Here is a 22,627-nt window from a genome sequence, read left to right as displayed (position 1 = left end):
AATACACGATTATGAGAATTTAAAAAGATTGTAACCCATGAAAATACCATAATATTATTATACATAGTGTAAATTTTAAGTTGACAAACCAGGATAACTCGAAAAATAATCTTCACACGAAAAAAGTGTGGAATCCAAAGTTGATTATTTTCGAAGGGGACATCTGCTGGTGCTAAAATTAGCCCGCCACCACAGCCCCTTGGCTGTTCTCATTAAAGTCCATGTTCTCATTAAAATAGTATTTGGGTCAACATTTGTGAAACTGTAATTCCTCTCTATCAAACCCCACCCTAGGGGGAGAGAGGGAGAGTTTTAGTTTCAGAGAATCAAAATTTACGAGGTAAATAGGTATTTTTTATTTATCCGTAACCATTTTCCACGCAAAAATGAGAGCATGGATTTTCTTGAATTACAGCACCAACTACCAAGAACGAAAACAAATGTTTAAGACAAAATGTACGTAGTTTTTTATGTAGAATCTGATTCTGTAATAAAAAATGGAGGTTCCCATTTGAAATTTTAAACTTGCCTCCCACCCCACCCCCAGGAGTGGCGGGCTAATTTTAGCACCAGCAGATGTCGCCCTCGAAAATAATAAACTTTAGATTCTACACAATTTTTCGTGTGAAGCTTATTTTTCGAGTTATTCTGGTTTGTCAACTTCAGATTTACACCCTGTATATTAAATGAGTGACACTTGTTGTGAAACCCAGTTCTAGGCGCTTCAGTCAGGAACCGCAGAGGTACTTCGGTCACAGGTTCGAACCCTGCCGCGGGCGTGGGTGTGTGTGATGTCCATAGGTTAGTTTGGTTTAAGTAGTTCTAAGTCTAGGGGACTGATGACCTCAGATGTTAAGTCCCATAGCGCTCAGAGCCATTTGAACCATTTGCAACCCAAGTGTTATTTTACAATTAGTATAACGCCGTTGTATCCCCTAACTGCCGGCGCTAAGGCCGAGCGGTTCTAGACGCTTCAGTCGGGAACCGCGCTACTGCTACGGTCGCAGGTTCGAATCCTGCCTCGGGCATGGATGCGTGTGATGTCCTTGGGTTAGTTACGTTTAAGTAGTTCTAAGTCTAGGGGACTGATGACCTCATATGTTAACTCCCATAGTGCTTAGAGCCATTTGAACCATTTTATCCCCTAACTTGTTACAAAAATTTCGTGTAGTGTCCTTCTACAGACATGGGAAGAAAACTGAAAAATAAAATAAAATAAAACCAATAAAAACAATAATCAGGTTTTAAAGACGGGACGCAAAAATGAGAGGCTGCGACGCTAGCTTCTGTGCCAGTATTTGGACTAAGATTATCGTACGTTGGAAGGCATTTAAAGTACGTCGAAAGCTTTGACTGTCTCTTTCTCAGAAACTATAAGCCGAGACACGTGTTCGCTTACTTTGGTTTCACTTCCAGTGAGTGAAGTTTCCGGGAAGTCGGGTAATGGTACTCGCCGTGTTCTCCTCGTCAGCCACGCAGTGGTATACAACAAACCAGTGCTTAACAGTAATGATTAAAAACAGTCTTGGTTGCAAGTTGAGTTTTTTATTTTTCAACGACGCGTTTTGCCTTATTTAGGCATCTTCAAGTTATCTTAATTTGGTATTTGTTAACAGAGTCCTTTAGTCAGTGTAGCCAAAGGGCATCGTCGAAAATATCAGGCCAACATCGCCATCTACATCTACATACATACTCTACAATCCACCATACGGTGCGTGGCGGAGGGTATCTCGTACCACAACTAGCATCTTCTCTCCCTGTTCCACTCCCAAATAGAACGAGGGAAAAATGACTGCCTATATGCCTCTGTACGAGCCCTAATCTCTCTTATCTTATCTTTGTGGTCTTTCCGCGAAATGTATGTTGGCGGCAGTAAAGTTGTACTGCAGACAGCCTCAAATGCTGGTTCTCTAAATTTCCTCAGTAACGATTGACGAAAAGAACGCCTCCTTTCCTCTAGAGACTCCCACCCGAGTTCCTGAAGCATTTCCGTAACACTCGCGTGATGATCAAACCTACCAGTAACAAATCTAGCAGCCCGCCTCCGAATTGCTTCGTTAAACTCAGTAAAATGGTGGTGCATTATGCTTACTACCTGAGCCCCCAGCTTATCCTGTTACTCGCTCCTGAGAACGGGAACGCGTTATGCAGACCTTGGTGTCACTCGCGTCCATCTAGAAAATTTTTACAGAGTTTAACGAAGGCGATGTTGGCCTGATACTTTCGACGCTGCCCTTCGGCTACACTGACTAAAGGATTGTTTTAAGAAATACCAAATTAAGTTAACTTGGCCGGCCCGAGTGGCCGAGCGGTTCTAGGCGCTTCAGTCTAGAAACCGCGCGACCGCTACGGTCGCAGGTTCGAATCCTGCTTCAGGCATGGATGTGTGTCATGTCCTTAGGTTTACGTGGTCCTAAGTCTAGGGGACTGATGACCTAAGATGTTAAGTCCCTTAGTGCTCAGAGCTATTTGAACCAAGAAGATGCCTAAATAAGGCGAAACGCGTCGTTGAAAAATAAAAATCTAAAATTGCAACCAAGACTGTTTTTAATCAATAAATGGAAAGAGGTTGATTACAGGTATCGTTTTCGGAGGCCAGGGGGTTTAAAAAAAAATGTTCAAAATGTGTGTGAAATCTTAGGGAACTTAACTGCTAAGGTCATCAGTCCCTAAGCTTACACACTACTTAACCTACATTATCCTAAGGACAAACACACACACCCATGCCCGAGGGAGGACTCGAACCTCCGCCAGGACCAGCCGCTGGGGGTCTCGCGCAGTACCGTAGTATGGCAGTTGTGGTTGCTGCTGTGGATCCAGTAAACACTCAACAGCGCAGCGAGGAGGAAGGTGGCCAGCGCAGAGAGCCGGACACTCACCCTGGTGATGAGCAGCGGCGCGCTGAGGTCGGCGCCGCCGACGAGCCGGATGCCCCAGGGCGTGCGGGGGCCGTCGCGGCGCAGCGTCACGCTCACCGTGTGCCGCCCCATCACAGCCGGCTGCTCCTCTCTGCTGCCTGCCGCGTCACACACCCACTCACGTACACTGCAGCGTGGGGCGCACGCACACACACACAAAGCACACTCACTCTCGCGGTGCACTCCGGGCACGGGAAACAACTTCAACCCAAATTAGACGATATGAAAGTCTCAGTGATGAGACTTCCAAATAGTAGCACTTGTTGACTATAGAAAGTTGCGAAAGCACAGTTCTAATGAAAATGACAGTTAAAACCTGGCTCCGCAGCTCTGCACAGAACTTACTTGATGTCCGTAAAGACTCTCTCTCTGCCCTATCAGCACTTCTACTCGATCTCGTGATGGATATACGACGGTTGGAACTTTAATAGTGGTAACTATTTATTTACAGCTCGTACAAAATAGATACGTGTTTCAAAGTTTTACTGACCTTCAAAGTAGTCACCAGCATTGTGTATAGCCCGTTGCCAGCGCTGTGGAAGTCGTAGGATACTCTCAGCAGTGCCAGTTGTGTTGACAGTTCGAGCGGCGCCGTCTATTGCCCGACGAATTTGTAGCAGTTCTGAAGCGAATGCCGTGAAGTGTTTCCTTCAGTTTGGAAATCGAATGGAACTTACGAGGGCTTAAGTCAGGGGAGTGCAGTAGGTGGTATAGCACTTAGCAACTCCATCAGTCAAACAAATCAGTAACCGCTTGCACTGTTCGTACTTGAGCATTGTCCAGCACAATGATGGTCAGGTCCTGCAGAAAGTGTCACCACTTCTGTCTCTATGCTGTTCTCCGTTGGAACACAACCTACGGCCAGCTTAGAGACAGAAGTGATGACACACTCTGCAGGACCTGACCATCATTATGCAGGACAATGCTCAAGCACGTACAGTGCAAGCTGTTACTGATTTGCTTGACTGATGGGGCTGCTAAGTGCTATACCACCTACTGCACTCCCCTGACTTAAGCCTTCGTAAGTTCAACTCGATTCACACTTCACGGCATTCGCTTCAGAACTGCTACAAATTCGTCGGACAATAGACCGTTCCGATCGAACCGTCAACACAACTGGCGCTGCTAAGAGTATCCTAAGACTTCTACATCGCTAGCAACGGGTTATACACAATGCTGGTGACTACTTTGAAACACGTATCTATTTTGTACGCGCTGTAAATAAATAATTGCTACTATCAAAGTTCCAACCCACGTAGTTTGAGATATCACTGTCGTGTACCCACTTTATAAACTGGACAACAACCGCGCATCCATAAAACATTTTTTCTCATTTATTACGTAAAATAAGAAAGTGATACTGAGTCGACGACTCATAGCTACCAGACAACGCCTGCACATAACACTGCTTTAGGATTTTGAAACATACTTTACACATATAGATAAGTGACCTTAACAACATTACCGATTTATGGAGGATATTTTGCAATATCAAACTGTGTTTTTGTCGTGTCTAATTCATACTTCATGTGCACGTGGGTACAGACGCTTAACGTCGTGAGATTGTTTTTCTTGCGTACGCAGACAAAAGTATTTTCAGTAGTACTCGAATACTTTTAAAGACTTACACTCCAGTTACTTTAAGTATATAAAATACTGAGTACAGAAGTGGATAGATCTACATCTACATCTACATGGATACTCTACAAATCACATTCACAATTCTCTATTATTCAAATCTCGTATAGCGCGTGGAAAGAATGAACGCCTATATCTTTCCGTATGAGCTCTGATTTCCCTGCCGCGCGGGATTAGCCGAGCGGTCTGGGGCGCTGCAGTCATGGACTGTGCGGCTGATTCCGGCGGAGGTTCGAGTCCTCCCTCGGGCATGGGTGTGTGTTTTTGTCCTTAGGATAATTTAGGTTAAGCAGTGTGTAAGCTTAGGCACTGATGACCTTAGCAGTTAAGTTCCCTAAGATTTCACACACATTTGAACATTTTTTCTGATTTCCCTTATTTTACCGCGGTGATCGTTCCTCCCTATGTAGGTCGGTGTCAACAAAATATTTTCGCATTCGGAGGAGAAAGTTGGCGACTGGAATTTCGTGAGAAGATTCCGTCGCAACGAAAAACGCCTTTCTTTTAATGATTTCCAGCCCAAATCCTGTATCATTTCTGTGACATTCTATCCCATATTTCGCGATAATACAAAACGTGCTGCCTTTCTTTGAACTTTTTCGATGTATTCCGTCAGTTCTATCTGGTAAGGATTCCACAGCCTGCAGCAGTATTCTAAAAGAGGACGGACAAGCGTAGTGGAGGCAGTCTCCTTAATAGGGTCTGTTACATTTTCTAAGTGTCCTGCCAATAAAACGCAGTCTTTGGTTAGCCTTCCCTACAACATATTCTGTGTGTTCCTTCCAAATTAAGTTGTTCGTAATTGTAATACCTAGGTATGTAGTGGAATTTATGGCTTTTAGATTAGACTGATTTATCGTGTAACCGAAATTTAACGAGTTCCTTTTAGCACTCATGTGGATGACCTCACACTTTTCGTTATTTAGGATCAAATGCCACTTTTCGCACCATTCAGATGTCTTTTCTAAATCGTTTTGCAGTTTGGTTTGATCTTCTGATGACTTTATTGGTCGATAAACGACAGTGTCATCTGCAAACAACCGAACACGGCTGCTCAGATTGTCTCCAAAATCGTTTATGTAAATAAGGAACAGCAAAGGGCCTGTAACACTACCTTGGGGAACACCAGAAATCACTACTGTTTTACTCTATGACTTTGCGTCATTTACTACGAACTGTGACCTCTCTGACAGGAAATCACAAATCCAGTCACATAACTGAGACGATATTCCATAAGCACGAGCCGCTTGTGTGGTACAGTGTAGAAAGCCTTCCGGAAATCCAGAAATACGGAATCGATCTGAAATCCCTTGTCAATAGCACTCTTCATGTGAAGAAAGAGCTTTGAAATTTTGTCAAAATACGACTGGGTACTAATGCAGCTTTTTTCAGACAGTAGTTCATTATAATTAACGGTAGCATTTTTGGGGTTACTATTCATATTTTCCGTAACAAACGTCATGAATAACAATTGTCATAACTTTTTCCCTGGGCCATGCCTGAACCGACTTCTACATCTGTCGATGACTCTCCGTGCTTTGTTCCCCCTGCCAAGAAACCCTCAAACCAGTCAAAAATTGCGCTTAATACCCCTTCTGCTCGTACTTTACATAATAAGCGTAGGTGTTGTACGGAATCAGAAGTCAAGCATACTGCATCTACTTAACAGCCATAACTCATTGCTTTCAAAATATTAATTTTTTTGTTTCGCATAGCCTTCGTTTTCGGAATACATGCTGTTTGTAATTGAGACCATTCTGCTAGAGATACCTCGTTACCTTCGAGCTCAGAATATGACCTTACCTCGGCGTCCTTCACTTCATGTAAATAAACAAACAACCTGTTGGATCGCGTGTACATCTGCCGGAACTATTTCGCGTTAGGCATCGCAATAAGTACCGCACTGTCGGTGTAAGGTTAACAGTACAAAATTGTGCGTACTCGCAAAGGAGACATTGCAGCAGTGGGAAAACCCCGAGTGTTGCGCAAGCGCTGTAGTAAACAGAGGGCCCGACCAGCCGCTGGCAGAGGTCCTAGCGTGGCGTCTTGCGACACCGTAGCTACCGCCGCCGGCTCAGGCCTGCGCGCTTCGTCTTCGGGAGTCCCGCCCCACTGTTCGGAGTCGGACACACAAGGGCTGTCCAGGAAGAAAACCCGTGTGCATTATGGCTCGCAGCGTTTAAAACAGTGTTGTTTACTTTCTACATGAAACAAATTTGACGAAAAATGTGACTGCCGCAGGTTCATAGAGAGAAACTCAGGCTCCTAGGTGCAACGAAACTTTCCGACACAGTACCGAAGGGAAACACCGTCTCGACCAACTATTCGGGTTTGGTACACACCATTTATGGAAACAGACAGTGTTATACATAAATGTGGGGTGGGTCGCTCCACCGTTTCAGACGCCAATGTGGACAAGACACGGCAGGTTTTTACAAGGAGTCCGACAAAAGCATTGTAAGTAAGCCTACAAGGTGCAGCTGCTTCAGGCATTAAAGCCATCGTAAAACCCTTGGCGTCAGCAGTTTGCAGTTTGATAGTCAAGACTGACCCAAAGAATGACTTTTTGGAAAAGATTTGTTCCTCAGGAGAGTCAAATTTTCATGTATCTGCCAGATTGAATTATCATAACGTTCACATATGGGAATGTGTGTCACCTCATATCAGACGCGAAGTGGGAAGAGACAATCCCAAGGTTACTGCGTGGTGTGGAGCTATGCACTTACGCTCAGCGGCACCATTGGTCCATTGTTTTTTCGGCGAATCTACAGTCAACAGTGATGTTTACCTCAACGTGTGACCGAAATTGCTGTGCCACAGCTGGAACAACTACAAATTGACTTCATATTCCAGCAGGAGGGCCGGCCGGAGTGGTCATGCGGTTCTAGGCGCTACAATCTGGAGCCGAGCGACCGCTACGGTCGCAGGCTCAAATCCTGCCTCGGGCATGGATGTGTGTGATGTCCTTAGGTTAGTTAGGTTTAAGTAGTTCTAAGTTATAGGAGACTAATGACCTCAGAAGTTAAGTCCCATAGTGCTCAGAGCCATTTGAGCCAGCAGGAGGGAACACTGCATCACTGCTTACCAAACTCTCGTCAATTTCTGGATGAAAAGTTTCCGGGTATATGGATTTGACGAGACGGTCTCCTACGGTGGCTGTCACCGACTTCGTACCGCGCACCAGTAAACTTCCTCCTAAGGAAGGAAGATTGGGTTTAACGTTCCGTCGACATCGAGGTCATTAGAAACGGATTGTGTCAAAGGATGGGGAAGAAAGTCGGCCATGCCCTTTCAGAGGCATTAGCCTGGAGCGATTTAGGGAAATCCTGGAGAATCAGGTGCACCGAACCAAGTTTACATACCTATAGGACTTGAAGCCATGTAATCGAAATGCATTTGAACACGTCGCCATGGAATTCCTGGACTATAAATGGAGACAAATTGAATATCGACTGGATGTTGTCCGTGCCACTACGAGTCCACACGATGACATGTATCAGTGGAGGAACCAAAACTTTGAGCATCTTCTCCCAAGTTTAAAACCAGTTATTATCTAGTAGAGTTCAAAAATGATTCAAGTGTAAGTTCATAAAGATAATTTATATGGGCACTTTCTGTTCAAATCTAGAGATAACTCTGTTTCATCTTTACGCTCTTCAAATTCGTAAGCTCGTCTTCAAAGTCGTGTAAGTAACGGAGTTCTTTTGAGGAACGCAAGTCCCTACTGCATCATTTAGCAAACGTAGTCATCTGCATTTGTTTCACAGTCTTCAACAGTTACCTTTTCCGTTATCCGACCTGAATAACGCACCATATGAGGCACCACGTACGAACCTTCTGCCTTTTATTGGATGAGCGGTCCTATACAAATTCCTGTGGACAGCCCCCCCCCCCCCCCCCAACCCTCCGCCCACACATAACGTCCCGTGAGAAAGTGTGATGATGATGACCCTGGCTCTAGACGATATAAAAGGAAATGTCACAGGCTACAGAAGTAGCCTACCATAACCTACACATCCTTTATATCCTGTCCCACAGCAATTTCAAGATGCAACCTATTTCAGGCCTAAAGATCCACCATGACATCTACCCATCCTACTAACTACAGCTCCAGTCCACATATCCTCTCGTCAGATCAAGTCTCCAATACCTCTCCGAACTTCCTCACCGAACCACACACCTTCCGTCTCTGGTGTCAATTTATACATCCCTCTTCCTTGTCCATTTTCATCCCTCCGTCAGTCCTTCCTTTCTGCCAGTAGCTCCTGGAAGCTGACCTTGAGGAGATTACCAAATGTGCCACCATCACGGTCTTAGCATCAGTTACACCACTGCCATTTGTTTTTATAGAAAATCGTTATAACGAATCATTTTATTTTATTTTAAACCAGTTGTTTTAGGCTTGTAACTGCAAAAAGTCAATATATGTAGTATAAGGGGCAATCAAGAAATTTCCGTTTGAGGGCGCTGCTGCAGCGTATATGCAACCCTGCGCGACTCAGGTGCTGGCATATAAACACCGATTTGAAGGCAAGCGGTTAGCGTCGCCTTCGAACGAAAATTTTTTGATATCCTCTTATATTTTAACATTTTTCTGATGAGAAGCGACCTGGCTGCTGCCAGCTCCTCTCACCTCCCATGTGCGGGAATGAAACAATAATAATAAAAAACACCGTCCAAGCAGGCCTTGAAGGCCGAACGGTATCGATCGGCTGCCTTGTCATCCTCAGCATATGGGCGTCACTGGATGCGGATATGGAGGGGCGTGTGGCCAGCACACCGCTCTCCCGGCCAGTACACCGCTCTCCCGGCCTTTATGTTTCCGTGACCGGTGCTGCTACTTCTCAGTCAAGTAACTCCTCAATTGGCCTGAGAAGAGCACCCCGCTTACCAACAGCGCTCGGCAGACGCGGACGGTGACCCATCCAAGTCCTAGCCCAGCCCGATAGCGCATAACTTTGGTGATCTGACTGGAACCGGTGTTACCATTGCGGTAAGGACGTTAGTAATGAAATAATCAATTTAAAAAAATATTCGAAAGTCTCTATTGCTTTCTCTGAACCCTTAACATACTATAAACATCGCTGTACGTTTGTTTCGGACTTCGATTTGGACTGCAACTGGGACCACTACCGCTGCATAAGACGATTTTGGTTTTGTACCCGAACTTTTCAATTCTGTGCTTCGGCAATGGACTCTACCACAGGCTCTTGGCAGGTAGCATCGGTGTAAGGACCGGTAGACAAATGGCTCTGAGCACTATGCGACTTAACGTCTGAGGTCATCAGTCGCCTAGAACTTAGAACTAATTAAACCTAACTAACCTAAGGACATCACACACATCCATGTCCGAGGCAAGATTCGAACCTGCGACGGTAGCGGTCGCTCGGCTCCAGACTGTAGCGCCTAGAACCGCACGGCCACTGCGGCCGGCACCGGTAGACCTTCGGTGGGTTAGTCCAAGAGTCCCTGCACGCTAAGGGTAGTGCTAGAGCGGCCTTACGTTTTTAGTTGTTGATCCGTATGTGTAATATGGGATATGTTCAGTCTCTGTGACTGTAATAAAAGTCTTACTTAGACCAGAAGCGTTTAGATTTACTTCCTAACGTTCCTCCACACAGGTGTTGGATGTATATCACACTTCACTTCTCTGTACGGTATATATTACCGTTTTCAAGTTTGGTAAATCCACATTCACCTCGTGTAATTTGTTTGATCTCGCAGAATGCGATCGCATTTCCACATTTCGTGACTTGATCGCCATATTACAGCTGCGTGTCTGCGAACTGTTATCAGAAACAAATGATTAAGTCAGTACTGTTTTCGACAATATTGTATTATACATGTAGTTCAGTCCCCCATTCAGTAATTTCAATTTCACCGATGTGTTGATACATTTTTCATCAAATAATGCATATCTCCGCACAACACAAATATGAAGTTTTGAATAAATAGCTCATATCTGGTTGCTGTTATAATCAGGCACCGAAAGAGGTGTCGCTTGCCTCATATTAAAGAGGAGATTTTCATTTTTATGTTTCCCCTGATTTACTGACAACATTTAAAATTTCTGAGTGGTTCCTTTTGAAACACCGTGGACGATTTTTTGCCTTCTACTTGTCCAAGGAAAGCTAAATCTCCATTTGTAATGACATCGAAGTTAACTGAAAATCAAATCACAAATTTCAATCTTCCTTTGTAATATTCATCTTGCAAAATTTAGCACTTTATAACTCTGCATTTTATGAAATTATTTATGTAAAATATGTGTATTTTTTCTGCTGACCATGTTGTGATGCATAGATGCATTTGTAAAAGTTTCCAATTGTAAGTTACACAAAATAATGATTGTGATAATGCTGAGAATACGATGCGTTGTCAAGAGTCCATGTAACGGCCGGCATCAGGCCAATCAGATAGTAGCAATGGGATAATTATTGAGTTGTTGTGGTGATTGGGGATGTAAGAATCTGCAGTTTGTTTGACATGAAAAGGGAAGATAATTAACGGGATATATGTGCTGGATATTTTTAAATCAAAGAATTAAAACCAAAAATTTGTATAAGAATTCAGCGAAAAACATGAAAATGCAAGCCTTGGACTTCTGCAACGAACGTTAATGATAAAGTTGGTTTATGAACTTTCATGGACACCTGCAGTACCTAAAGTATCAACACGACAGACTACCGTTTCCTGCTGAAAGGTAGAATCGATCGAATGAGTGTCTTTATAAGGCACTCCTTTCGTGGGTGAATTACCGGTCCTTAAGATTGTTCTAACTAATCTCAGCCTAGTATCTGCTTTCGCTATGGAGGTTTACTGCTAGATATTTTCGGGGGTTACTGTTTCCACTAGCTCATCGCCAATTAAATGCTACGGTCATGGATGCCTTCACTTATTTACATGCAGTGTTAACTCTCACTCCCTGTTTCATTCACCGATCCTCCGCAGGTCTTTCTGTATTTCGCTGCATTGTTCTGGTGTTCGGCAAAAATGACTTAGGGAAAACAGCAAACCTATGTAAGAATCCAGAATTAATATTTCATTTCGAAAAGGAACGCGTTGTGTTTTAAAAAATTCCAGGCATATTAAAACTACATAGATGACCGAGATTCGAACCCGGAATCTCGCTTTTCGTGACCAATGCCCTTACCGACCGAGCTATCCCCGCACGGAAGTCGACCCCTCTCCTCAGAGCTTCACTTGCGCTAGTATTTCTCCCACCACCCAAACTTCACGGACGTTCTCTTGCAATCTTTCTGGACTATCGCTCCTGAAAGAAAGGTTCCGGGTCTGGTCCCAGGTCCAGAACACAGTTTTAATCAGCCAGGAAATCTCTGCATCAGACTGGCTGAACAAGTATTTCCGTTTTGCTCCTGCAGAACACGAATTTCGTCTCTTATGACTGCGTTCCTCGTGCGATAAATTTATCTGAGACTCATCCAGAGGTACTTTATCTGCTGCCTACTTCATCAAGAACAGATTTCTGCATTCGGTTTCACTGGGCGACGCAATAGAATCACCTCTGCAGCATCTCATCTCACTCGTTGGCAGCAATGAGGATTTAGAGACGGGGCGAAGATAAAACGCAGTTATCTGAGCTCTGCAATTTGAAACGCGGCAAATATGTAAAGGTCTGTACCCCAATCGCTAAATTGGCATGACGAGCGTGAAAGTGTGCGTGTAATTCATTGTCGCACTACATTTTCTAGAAGGTATTTATAAAGCAGCTAGCAGAGTTTTACAATACGACGCTATTCATAACAATATCAGGTCTTCAATGGTGGGCTCACTCGCCGTGAAATAGATTGTAGCCAGCACTGTATATACGAGAGAGTCTACTGAAAAGTTATGCTTCCGAATTTTTTGTGTACAAACTCTTATAGCTTTTCAAATGAAACTAACGTTATTAACATTCTACATCTTCATTCTTCGCGTCTACTTATTTGTATCCCTCTGCCACGAAAAAGTTCCTAACTGTAGTGCGTAACACGGCAGTGTGTAACGTAACTGTATCGGTGAGCGAGAAACATCGTGCTGTAATTGAGTTCAGAGTTCGACGACACATGAAGAACCCTCTCTTACAGCATGACAATACCAGATCAGAACCGAGCGCTGCCACATTTGCAATATTCCGACGTCTTACGTTCACTGTCATCGATCACTCACCACAGAGTCCCGACTTGGCCCCATCCGATTTTCATCTGTTTACAGCACTTTAAAAAATACTTTCCAGGATTTCAAAAAAAATGGTTCAAATGGCTCTGAGCACTATGCGACTTAACTTCTGAGGTCATCAGTCGCCTAGAACTTAGAACTACTTAAACCTAACTAACCTAAGGACATCACACACATCCATGCCCAAAGCAGGATTTGAACCTGCGACCGTAGCGGTCGCTCGGCTCCAGACTGCAACGCCTAGAACCGCTCGGCCACAGCTGCCGGATTCCAGGACTTCAGTTTGATATTGATGAAGCGGTGCAAGCAGAGATGAGGCTGTGGCTCCGACAACAAAGTGAAACATTCCACAATGGCGGTATCAACAAACCGATCTCTCGTTGCAAGAAATGTCTTCCTCGCCAGCATGACTATGCTGAGAAGTAAATATGTAAGCATGAAGAATAAAGATATAGAATGTTAATAACGTCTGTTTTATTTAAAAATCTTTAAGAGTTTTCATATAAAAAATTCGGAGGCTTTACTTTTCAACACGCTCTCTTAGCAGACCCTGTCTGTGCGTCAGCTCCTTTTGAACCCAGCGAAAAATGTTTACAATAACATTCCAATCAGAAGGTGTACGGAGCAAATATGCGCTATATCTTTACAGTGGTTAAATGCACGAATACTGAAGAAGATTCTCCCATTTTACGCTATTACTGAGAAGTTCTTAGTCTCACGTTCCTACAGCTAAGTCACTGTGTGAGACGACGTATGGCATGAAAAAACATGTTCCCTTGGGAGGCAATCAACACAGTATTTCACGTGGTGCTAGCAGATGGTTCAAAATTGTTCAATTGGCTCTGAGCACTATGAGACTTAACTTCTGAGGTCTTCAGTTCCCTAGAGCTTAGAACTACTGAAACCTAACAAACCCAACGACATCACACACATCCATACCCGAAGCAGGATTCGAACCTCCGACCGTAGCGGTCGCGCCGTTACAGACTGTAGCGCCTAGAACCGCTCGGCCACACCGGACGGCTGCTAGCAGATGCTTTGAAACTTCCAAAACGGATGATTTGTCTCTCATACTAAAGCGACGCGCGGAAGTATGCCCGAGGAGACATGTTTAGACCTTCGAAATCATCAACTAGTGTAAAGGACAGAGAAGTTGTAGAAAAAAAAAAAACGCCTTTTCGCGTGCTGCACATCAAATTTCGTTTATATACCCAGATGGCGATCCTTTGGAACAAGGAATCGTCAGCAGGTGTCCAGGATTATTACACGATTTTTCGTTTTCACATATTGATTCGTAGATTTAAAATTGTTCACGTAAATATTTTACAAAAAAATGAAAAATTTCTAACAGAAAAATATCTAATTCATCACTATAAGATCAAGCAGTTTTCTCCCATGTGTAAAACCGGTTGCAAGTTGCATTTTTGCGTATAGTGTCACTGCAATTTTGTAACATAACATTAATTCAATAGCTATTTTCTGTCTCCAGTGTGTCATTTGCGATGCCATATTTCTCTTCTTTTGGTTTTTACTTGTTTTCTGTGTGTGTTTTTGCGTGTACACATTTTCTTGCTGACTACTACTATTTATACAGAGCTGTTACAAAAATTGGCCTGCAAGAAACTTGATAAAGAAGTTACTTCTGATGTGTCGACAGAAGTGCCGACACAGTGTGGTTTGAGGAGACCGAAATACACGCTATAAGCTCACGCAGGATGGCGTGAGGTCTGAAACAGGATACGTAATGAATGCTATAAAGAAAAGTACGTAGCTCCTGGAATACTTAACTTTAATCCATCTTTGTGGTACATAGCTCTTGACGATACAAGTGAGACTCTTTAGATACAAGCTATGTAAGGCTAATGGCGCCTTGCTAGGTCGTAGCCATTGACTTAGCTGAAGGCTATTCTAACTATCTGCTCTGCAAATGAGCGAGGCTTCGTCAGTGTGCATCGCTAGCGAAGTAGTCCGTAAAACTGGGGCGAGTGCTAGTACGTCTCTCTAGACCTGCCGTGTGGTGGCGCTCGGTCTGCTATCACTGAAAGTGGCGACACGCGGGTCCGACATGTACTAATGGACCGCGGCCGATTTAAAGCTACCACCTAGCAAGTGTGGTGTCTGGCGGTGACACCACAACTTCTATTCACAACAACACTCCTCGACAATGCCCTCAAACCTGCACCGAATGTTAGATAGAGACCTGTGCTCCATGTGACTTGGACTTGTTAATACCACATGTGAAGAAGTTTGAAAAAGCAGTGTTCCTACAGAAAGGAAACTCAGAGAAAGTATAAAACGGGAACATTAACTTGAAGTATCTACCTCGACTACCGTTTTAGAAAGATGTGGAAGTGCAGGTAGGCCGATGGACAATCTTCTAAGATATTAAACGCCCTATACAATACCATAACTAAAACGAAGATGCTTGCATCCGATAACCAGCAAGTACCACATGGAAATACGGTACAAACATAGTGTTAACATTTTCTGGAACAAAATGTATACAGTAAAACACAAAGAAAGAACCCTTCACTCTACAACGAAGTGTGACTTTTTTTTACTCTTCTCATTCAATCGAACCGTGTAGCGGACTAGGAGTCTAACCCTCATCTTTGCGTTTTGTGGGTACTGCTTTTACCGACCAAGCTATCCAGATAGCTCTCCGCTAGAGCGAGCCCAGAGAGGAATATAGTTAGACATGAGCAGTAATAGCAGCAGAAGGACTCACTGTAAGTGAAACCAGAACAAAATATATCATAATGTCCAACTGTAAGGCCAGCAGAACACCACAGATGCTTGAATTATCAATGTTAAGCAGCAATTAATCTGTCCTAGTTACAGCGAATTATTTCCAGAAGGATGGAGAATCTAGCAGAAATCGACCAGGGGAAGATCAGAGAAATATAGGACCATACAAGGTACTACTGACCCTATGACATATCTTAGAAGGTAGGTTGAAAAAAGGCATACCTACGTTAATAGAATTTTTAGATATAGAGGAAGCTTTTGATAACGTTGGTTGAAAAACTCTCTCTCAAATTTCGTAGGTAGAACCGATAAAAAATAGGGAGCAAAATGTTATTTATAACCTGCACAGAACCCAGACTGCAATTGAAAGAGTCAAAAGACGGGAAAGGGAAGCAGTGGTTGAAAATGAGGGGCGACACTAAACTTGCAGTAAACGAAATCAAACTAAAATTTGCAAAGGAATTAAAGTCCTGGGAGAGGAAATTAAAATATATGTACTGCTGTTCTTTCTAACATTTCCGAAAGAATGGACAACACATATACAGGACGCTTCACAATTCTTGTTACACACTTCTAGGGGTTATAGAGGGGAGGTTGGTTGGTTGGTCTGTGGGGGGTTGAAGGGACCAAATGTAGAGGGGACTTAGTAGATCAAGTATAACATAGGAACCCATGTCGGGAAACGGTTCAACTCCATGTTAAAAAAAAGTACAAATTTCACTCCTATTTATTGTGATACAACAGTTATTCGATATGATAGCCACCAAGTTGGGTGCACATAGTGTACCTGTGCAGTTCGTAAACTCTGTCCAACATGCGTGATGTTTGGCTAATCACTTCTGCTGCAACTGTCATCCGTGCAGCCATATCTTCCTCCCACTAGACAGGAAAAAGTTCAAAGGGGTTAAATCTGGGGATCTTGGTGGCCAAGCATGTGGTCCACCTCGACCGGTCTACCTGTCCCCGAACACTATGTTCAGATGGTTTCGAACGCGAACTGCGGAATGTACCGCCGCGCCATCATGCTGGAAATACAATTCGTGTCGAACGTCCAATGGTACATCTTCCAAAGACTCCGGCAGCACTTACAGCAGGAATATCAAGTACCTGTCACCCGTCAGGTGGGGAGGAAGGATGCACGGCCCGATCGCACGACCATCGCGGATAGCAGCCCAGACACTGATGCCGAAGCTGTGCTGAAATCTGTTGAAATCTTCGTGTACACGTGGCTTTAGTGTTTTCTTGATCCCAAATGTGGCTATTTCGAGCGATCAAACGCGTTCCTTGCTGAAATGTGCTTCGTCGGTGAGCAAAATGCGCCTTGGAAACAGGAAAATCCACACAACGGTGTAAGAACTAAGTACAGAAATTGACACATGGCATAAAATGCACGGCGTGTACATTCTGTACGTGATATGGGTGGAGCTACTGTTCACGCAGTACTCGCCAGACAGACGAGTGAAACACATGTAAATCACATACAATGGCTTGGGTACTAGTCGATGGGTTCTCTTCAACTTGATGACGCACTTCCTCTTCCAATACGACAGTGCGCTGCCTTCTTGGGGCACCACAGTTTCCTCTATCGCTTGTGAATTTTCTACTTTCCCGCAGGAGTTGCTCTGCTCCCCCAAATATGGAACGAGGTAGTCACACGATTTGGAAAGTATGTAGAACTTCTCTTCCGATTCAGCGAGCTTCACCTTAAATTAACGACGTATCGGTGCACTCTGATAACGTGTACACCGGCTAATGTCGACTGACGCATCCTCAGGAAGCATGAAAACAAGGCAGATGGAAGCAGAGGACATCAGATGAAATTGCGTCGTCATACCATTCATGAATGTGGGTAGACGTACCATAACAGGCGAATTGCGTAACAATCTAGCGCGCGACTGAGTAGCTTTCGTTTTCTTTGTAACATGAAAACGAACCGCTTTCCGACATGGGTTCCTATGTAAAACTTGATCTACCAAGCCCCCTCTACAAGTTCTAGAAGTGTGGAGCGTGAATTGTGAAATACTATGTACATAGTTAAGGCGAGAACGGCCAACGATCCTTTCAGTGCAGATGCATACAAAGCTCGAACTATTACGGGAATGGACAAAATCCCGCGAGGATAATGGTCAAGGGCCACTACATCTGCAGAGCGTAGATAAGCTGAGAAATTGGGACGCACAGGAGGCGTGCTAGGACTGTTCGTGGAGTTGCGTTGACCCCTGTGTACGGATGGCGCAGTGGTCAGCGCATCTGCCTAATCATCAGAAGACCCAGATTCGAATCTCAATCTGGCACAGATTTTCAACTTTCCCTTTAATATGCTCACTGGCAGCTAATTTTTTTAATTCCTTTTTTTAAAAATTAAAACGTTGAGGTTTACCAATGATATTGTAATTCCGTCAGAGACAGCAAAGGACCTGGAAGAATATTTAAACGGTTAGTATCTTGAAAAGGGGCTATAAGAGGAACATCAATAAAACTGAAACAAGGGCGCCGGCCGGAGTGGGCGAGCAGTTCTAGGCACTGCAGTGTGGAACCGCGTGACGGCTACGGTCGCAGGTTCGAATCCTGCCTCGGGCAGGTGTGATGTCCTTAGGTTAGTTAGGTTTAAGTAGTTCTAAGTTCTAGGGGACTGATGACCTCCGAAGTTAAGTCCCATAGTGCTCAGAGCCATTTGATCCATTTTTTGAAACAAGGACAATGGAATGTAGTTCAATTAAATCAGGCGATTTTCAAGGAATTAGTTTAGAAATGAAACACTAAAAGTAGTAGGTAAGTTTTGTCATTAACTGATGATGGTCGGAGCTGAGAGGGTATACAATTCAGAGTGGCAGTACCATAAAAGCACTTCTGAAAAGCAGGGTACCGAATAAACATTTAAATTTTAGGAAGTCCTTTCTGAAGCTTTTGACTGAAATGTAGCCTTGTACAGTAGTGAAAAGTGGTCGAAAAACAATTCAGACAAGAAGAGTATAGGAGCTTTTGATATTTGGTGCTACAGGACCCTGCTGCAGTTTAGACAGGTAGATCGGTTAACTAGTGAGGAGATACTCAATGTAACTGAGGAAAATATAAATTTGCGGAATTTGACTAAAAGAAGGGCTCGCTTGATTGCACACATCCTGAGGCCTCAAGGAATCGTGAATTTGGTAACGGCGGGAATTCTTTTATTGGCATGTGGGGTAAAAATAGAGTCCTGAGTACAGTAAGTAAGTTGAAGCGGATGTAGGTTGCAGTAGTTATGCAGAGATGAAGAGGCTTTAACAGGATGAAGCTGATGCTGAGAGCTGCATCAAACCAGTTTTTGGACTGAAAACGAAGACAATAATGTCATTGACAATGTATTAGAGAAATTATACACGCAGGGAATGAGCCCAATTTGCTTACTCTATGGTTCAAGAGTAACAAAGTTAAGAATGTACTTTCCTTTGTACGAGCAATGGTTACAAACATATTAGAAGAGTGGGCGATGACAAAAGCGGATGTAAACAACCTAAGAGAATTTTTCACGAACAATTCTGCAAAATAACTATACTCCTGTGAGAGAAGGAGAGAGGCCTTTCAAGGTCTGTACTGCCAAAAACGAAGGAGGAAAGATAGTCATCAACCTGGAAAATGGTCTGACCATCAAAGTTCTTTTAGAGGCCCTTGTCTTCTTCCTGACTGTGACCTGCTGTGCCCACGCAGTTATGTAGTGACCCACAGAACAAGTACGAGGGTAATCCCAAAAGTAAGGTCTCCTATTTTTTTATAAGTACATAGACCTGTTTATTTCTACAATAGTTTACATCAGTTTACAGCTTGAATATTTGGCTATTTTTCGACATAATCACCATTTCTGTCGACGCATTTTTGTAGGCGCTGTGGCAGTTTTTGTATGCCCATATCATACCAGCTCGCCGCCATGCTGTTCAGAAAGTTATGAACCTCTTCTTTCACCTCGCCGTCGGAGCTGAATCGCTGGGTCCACAATTAACGCTGCCAGGTACTGTGAGACTCTGAAAAAACTCAAACGGGCAATTCAGAACCGCAGAAGAGGAATGTTGAGCAAGGGCGTACACATTCTCCATGACAACGCTCGCTCACACATCGCAAAAGTTTCAGTGGAACATAATCACCCACGCACTCTATAGTCCTGACTTGGCGCCCAGTGACTATCACCTGTTTCCTAGGTTAAAAGAACATTTGGCCGGAAAGCGATTCAGCCCCAACGACGAGGTGAAAGAAGAGGTTCATAACTTTCTGAACAGCATGGCGGCGAGCTGGTATCACATGGGCGCTAAAAACTGTCACAGCATCCACAAAAATGCATCGACAGAAATGGTGATTATATCGAAAAATAGCTAAATGTTCAAGCTGTAAACTGATGTAAACCATTGTAGAAATAAACAGGACTATGTACTTATAAAAAATAGGAGACATTACTTTTTGGATTACCCTCGTACTTCGATCTACTTTGCGCCCGTCACACAATCAGAGCACTGTCAGGTTCTGGATGCCAAAAAACGCTTACATTTACTCTAAAATGACATTAAGGCACCAGTAATTCGTGAGCTGTGGCAGACTTGTACGAAATTACATTTCCGCCGAGTTACAATTGTCCAAACGTCTACTAGCAAATGCGATATTAAGTGCAAAAACTATGCATGTGAAATCATTATCAAAAATCGTTCCAAGAGACTTCCTTGTGACGGCTAGTGCAAAGTGCGCGGCGGTGCTTTAACCTTGCGCGGTTTAAATTTACACGCGCACCGCGGCCAAGGCGCTGTGCGAGCGGAGCCGCAGTTTTAGCACAAGACCCAGCCGCTGTAGCTGCAGCGGGCAGCGGGCAGCAGCAGCCTCGGCCGAGGGCGCCACTGGGCCACTGGGCTACGCAACACGCCCGCCTCATCTCCGACGCCGAATCGCCCTTAGCTCGTAGATGACCCACGACCTCGCTATACTGAAACCAACTTCTTGGTCAGCTGACTGGTGGTGCAGGTCTAACTGTGGTGTATTGAATAAACATTTTCTCTATTGTGGTAAGAGTTTTGTAGTCTAATGACGAAGTATTGTGCAATATTTAGCTGCATCCATAAACTGCAGAGGAAGTAATATTGCGTTGCATTGATAAGGGTGAACAAAATTCGAAAAATTTGCGAAGACCTTTTGGGTATCAAGTCCTTGACTTTTAGCCCGAAGCGTAGGAATGATTTCATTACTGAGCAAATGCGAGTGGTTTCCTGTCTGAGGTAGTTATTGGTGTATAAATATTATTAAAGTAATGAAAACGGCCGTAACGCAGAGTTATTCATAAGTACCTGTGGAGTCTCTGAAGACGACTGTGCAAAAACTACACTACTGGCCATTAAAATAGCTACACCAATAAGAAATGCAGATGATAAACGGGTATTCATTGGACAAATGTATTATACTAGAACTGACATGTGATTACATTTTCACGCAATTTGGGTGCATAGGTCCTGAGAAATCAGTACCCGGAACAACCACCTCTGGCCGTAATAATGGCCTTGATATGCCTGGGCATTGAGTCAAACAGAGCTTGGATGGCGTGTACAGGTACAGATGCCCATGCAGCATCAACACGATACCACAGTTCATCAAGAGTAGTGACTGGCGTATTGTGACGAGCCACCATTGACCAGACGTTTTCAATTGGTGAGAGATCTGGAGAATGTGCTGGCCACGGCAGCAGTCGAACATTTTCTGTATCCATAGAGGCCCGTACAGGACCTGCAACATGCGGTCGTGCATTATCCTGATGAAATGTAGGGTTTCGCAGGGATCGAATGAAGGGTAGAGCCACGGATCGTAACACATCTGAAATGTAAAGTCCACTGTTCAAAGTGCCGTCAATGCGAACAAGAGGTGACAGAGACGTGTAGCCAATGGCACCCCATACCATCGCGCCGTGTGATACGCCAGTATGGCGATGAGGAATACACGCTTCCAATGTGCGTTTACCGCGATGTCGCCAAACACGGATGCGACCATCATGAGGCTGGAAACAGAACCTGGATTCATCCGAAAAAATGATGTTTTGCCATTCGTGCACCCAGGTTCGTCGTTGAGTACACCATCGCAGGCGCTCCTGTCTGTGATGCAGCGTCAAGGGTAACCGCAGCCATGGTCTCCGAGCTGATAGTCCATGCTGCTGCAAACGTCGTCGAGCTGTTCGTGCAGATGGTTGTCGTCTTACAAACGTCCCCATCTGTTGACTCAGGAATCGAGACGTGGCTGCACGATCCGTTACAGGCACAGGAATAAGATGCCCGTCATCTCGACTGCTAGTGATACGAGGCCGTTGGGATCCAGCACGGCGTTCCGTATTACCCTCCTGGACCCACCGTTCCATATTCTGATACGACATTGGATCTCGACCAGCGCGAGCAGCAATGTCGCGATAAGACAAACCGCAATCCCGATAGGCTACAATCCGACCTTTATCAAAGTCGGAAACGTGATGGTACGCATTTCTCCTCCTTACACGAGACATCACAACAACGTTTCACCAGGCAACGCCGGTCAACTGCTGTTTGTGTGTGAGAAATCAGTTGGAAACTTTCCTCATGTCAGCACGTTGTAGGTGTAGCCACCGGTGCCAACCTTGTGTGAGTGCTCTGAAAAGCTAATCATTTGCATATCACAGCATCGTCTTCCTGTCGGTTAAATTTCGCGTCTGTAGCACGTCATCTTCATGGTGTAGCAATTTTATTGGCCAGTAGTGTACAAGACATACAGAAAACAGACATACACATTGAGGTGACAAAACTCATTGGATAGCGATATGCACATATACAGATGGCGGTGTATCGTGCACAAAAGGTGTATTGGCGAAGCTATCATTTGTACTCTGTTGATTCATGTGAAAATGATTCCGCTGTGATTATGGCAGCACAACGGGAATTAAGAGACTTTGCACATGGAAATGATAGTTGGAGCTATATTCCGAGATCCACAGTGCCAAGAGTGTGTCGAGAATACCAAATTTCAGGCATTGTGTCTCACCAGGGACAACGCAGTGGCCGGCGGACTTCACGTAACGACCGAGAGCAACAGCGTTTTCGCGAAAGAACCGCAGATTTCAATGTGGGACGTACTCGAACCTATCTGTTAGGGCAGTGCGGTGAAATTTGGCTTTAATG

At 44.2% G+C, this 22,627-nt stretch overlaps 1 protein-coding gene across 6 annotated transcripts in view; it reads right to left on the bottom strand.

Annotated features, from left to right (window-relative positions):
• The window catches only part of LOC124545829 (PDZ and LIM domain protein 3), a 437,938-nt gene that overhangs the window by 392,704 nt on the left and 22,607 nt on the right, over positions 1 to 22,627 (bottom strand). For all 6 annotated transcript variants that reach the window (XM_047124780.1, XM_047124781.1, XM_047124782.1 and 3 more), the window contains exon 2: positions 2,880 to 3,016. In XM_047124780.1, coding sequence (XP_046980736.1) covers positions 2,880 to 2,990 — 111 coding nt within the window. In that variant the 5' untranslated portion in view covers positions 2,991 to 3,016. The remainder of the gene's footprint in view (positions 1 to 2,879; positions 3,017 to 22,627) is intronic.

Source organism: Schistocerca americana, chromosome 8 (assembly GCF_021461395.2).
Source record: "Schistocerca americana isolate TAMUIC-IGC-003095 chromosome 8, iqSchAmer2.1, whole genome shotgun sequence".
Classification (NCBI taxonomy): domain Eukaryota; kingdom Metazoa; phylum Arthropoda; class Insecta; order Orthoptera; family Acrididae; genus Schistocerca; species Schistocerca americana.
This window is presented reverse-complemented; position numbering and strand designations above follow the sequence as displayed.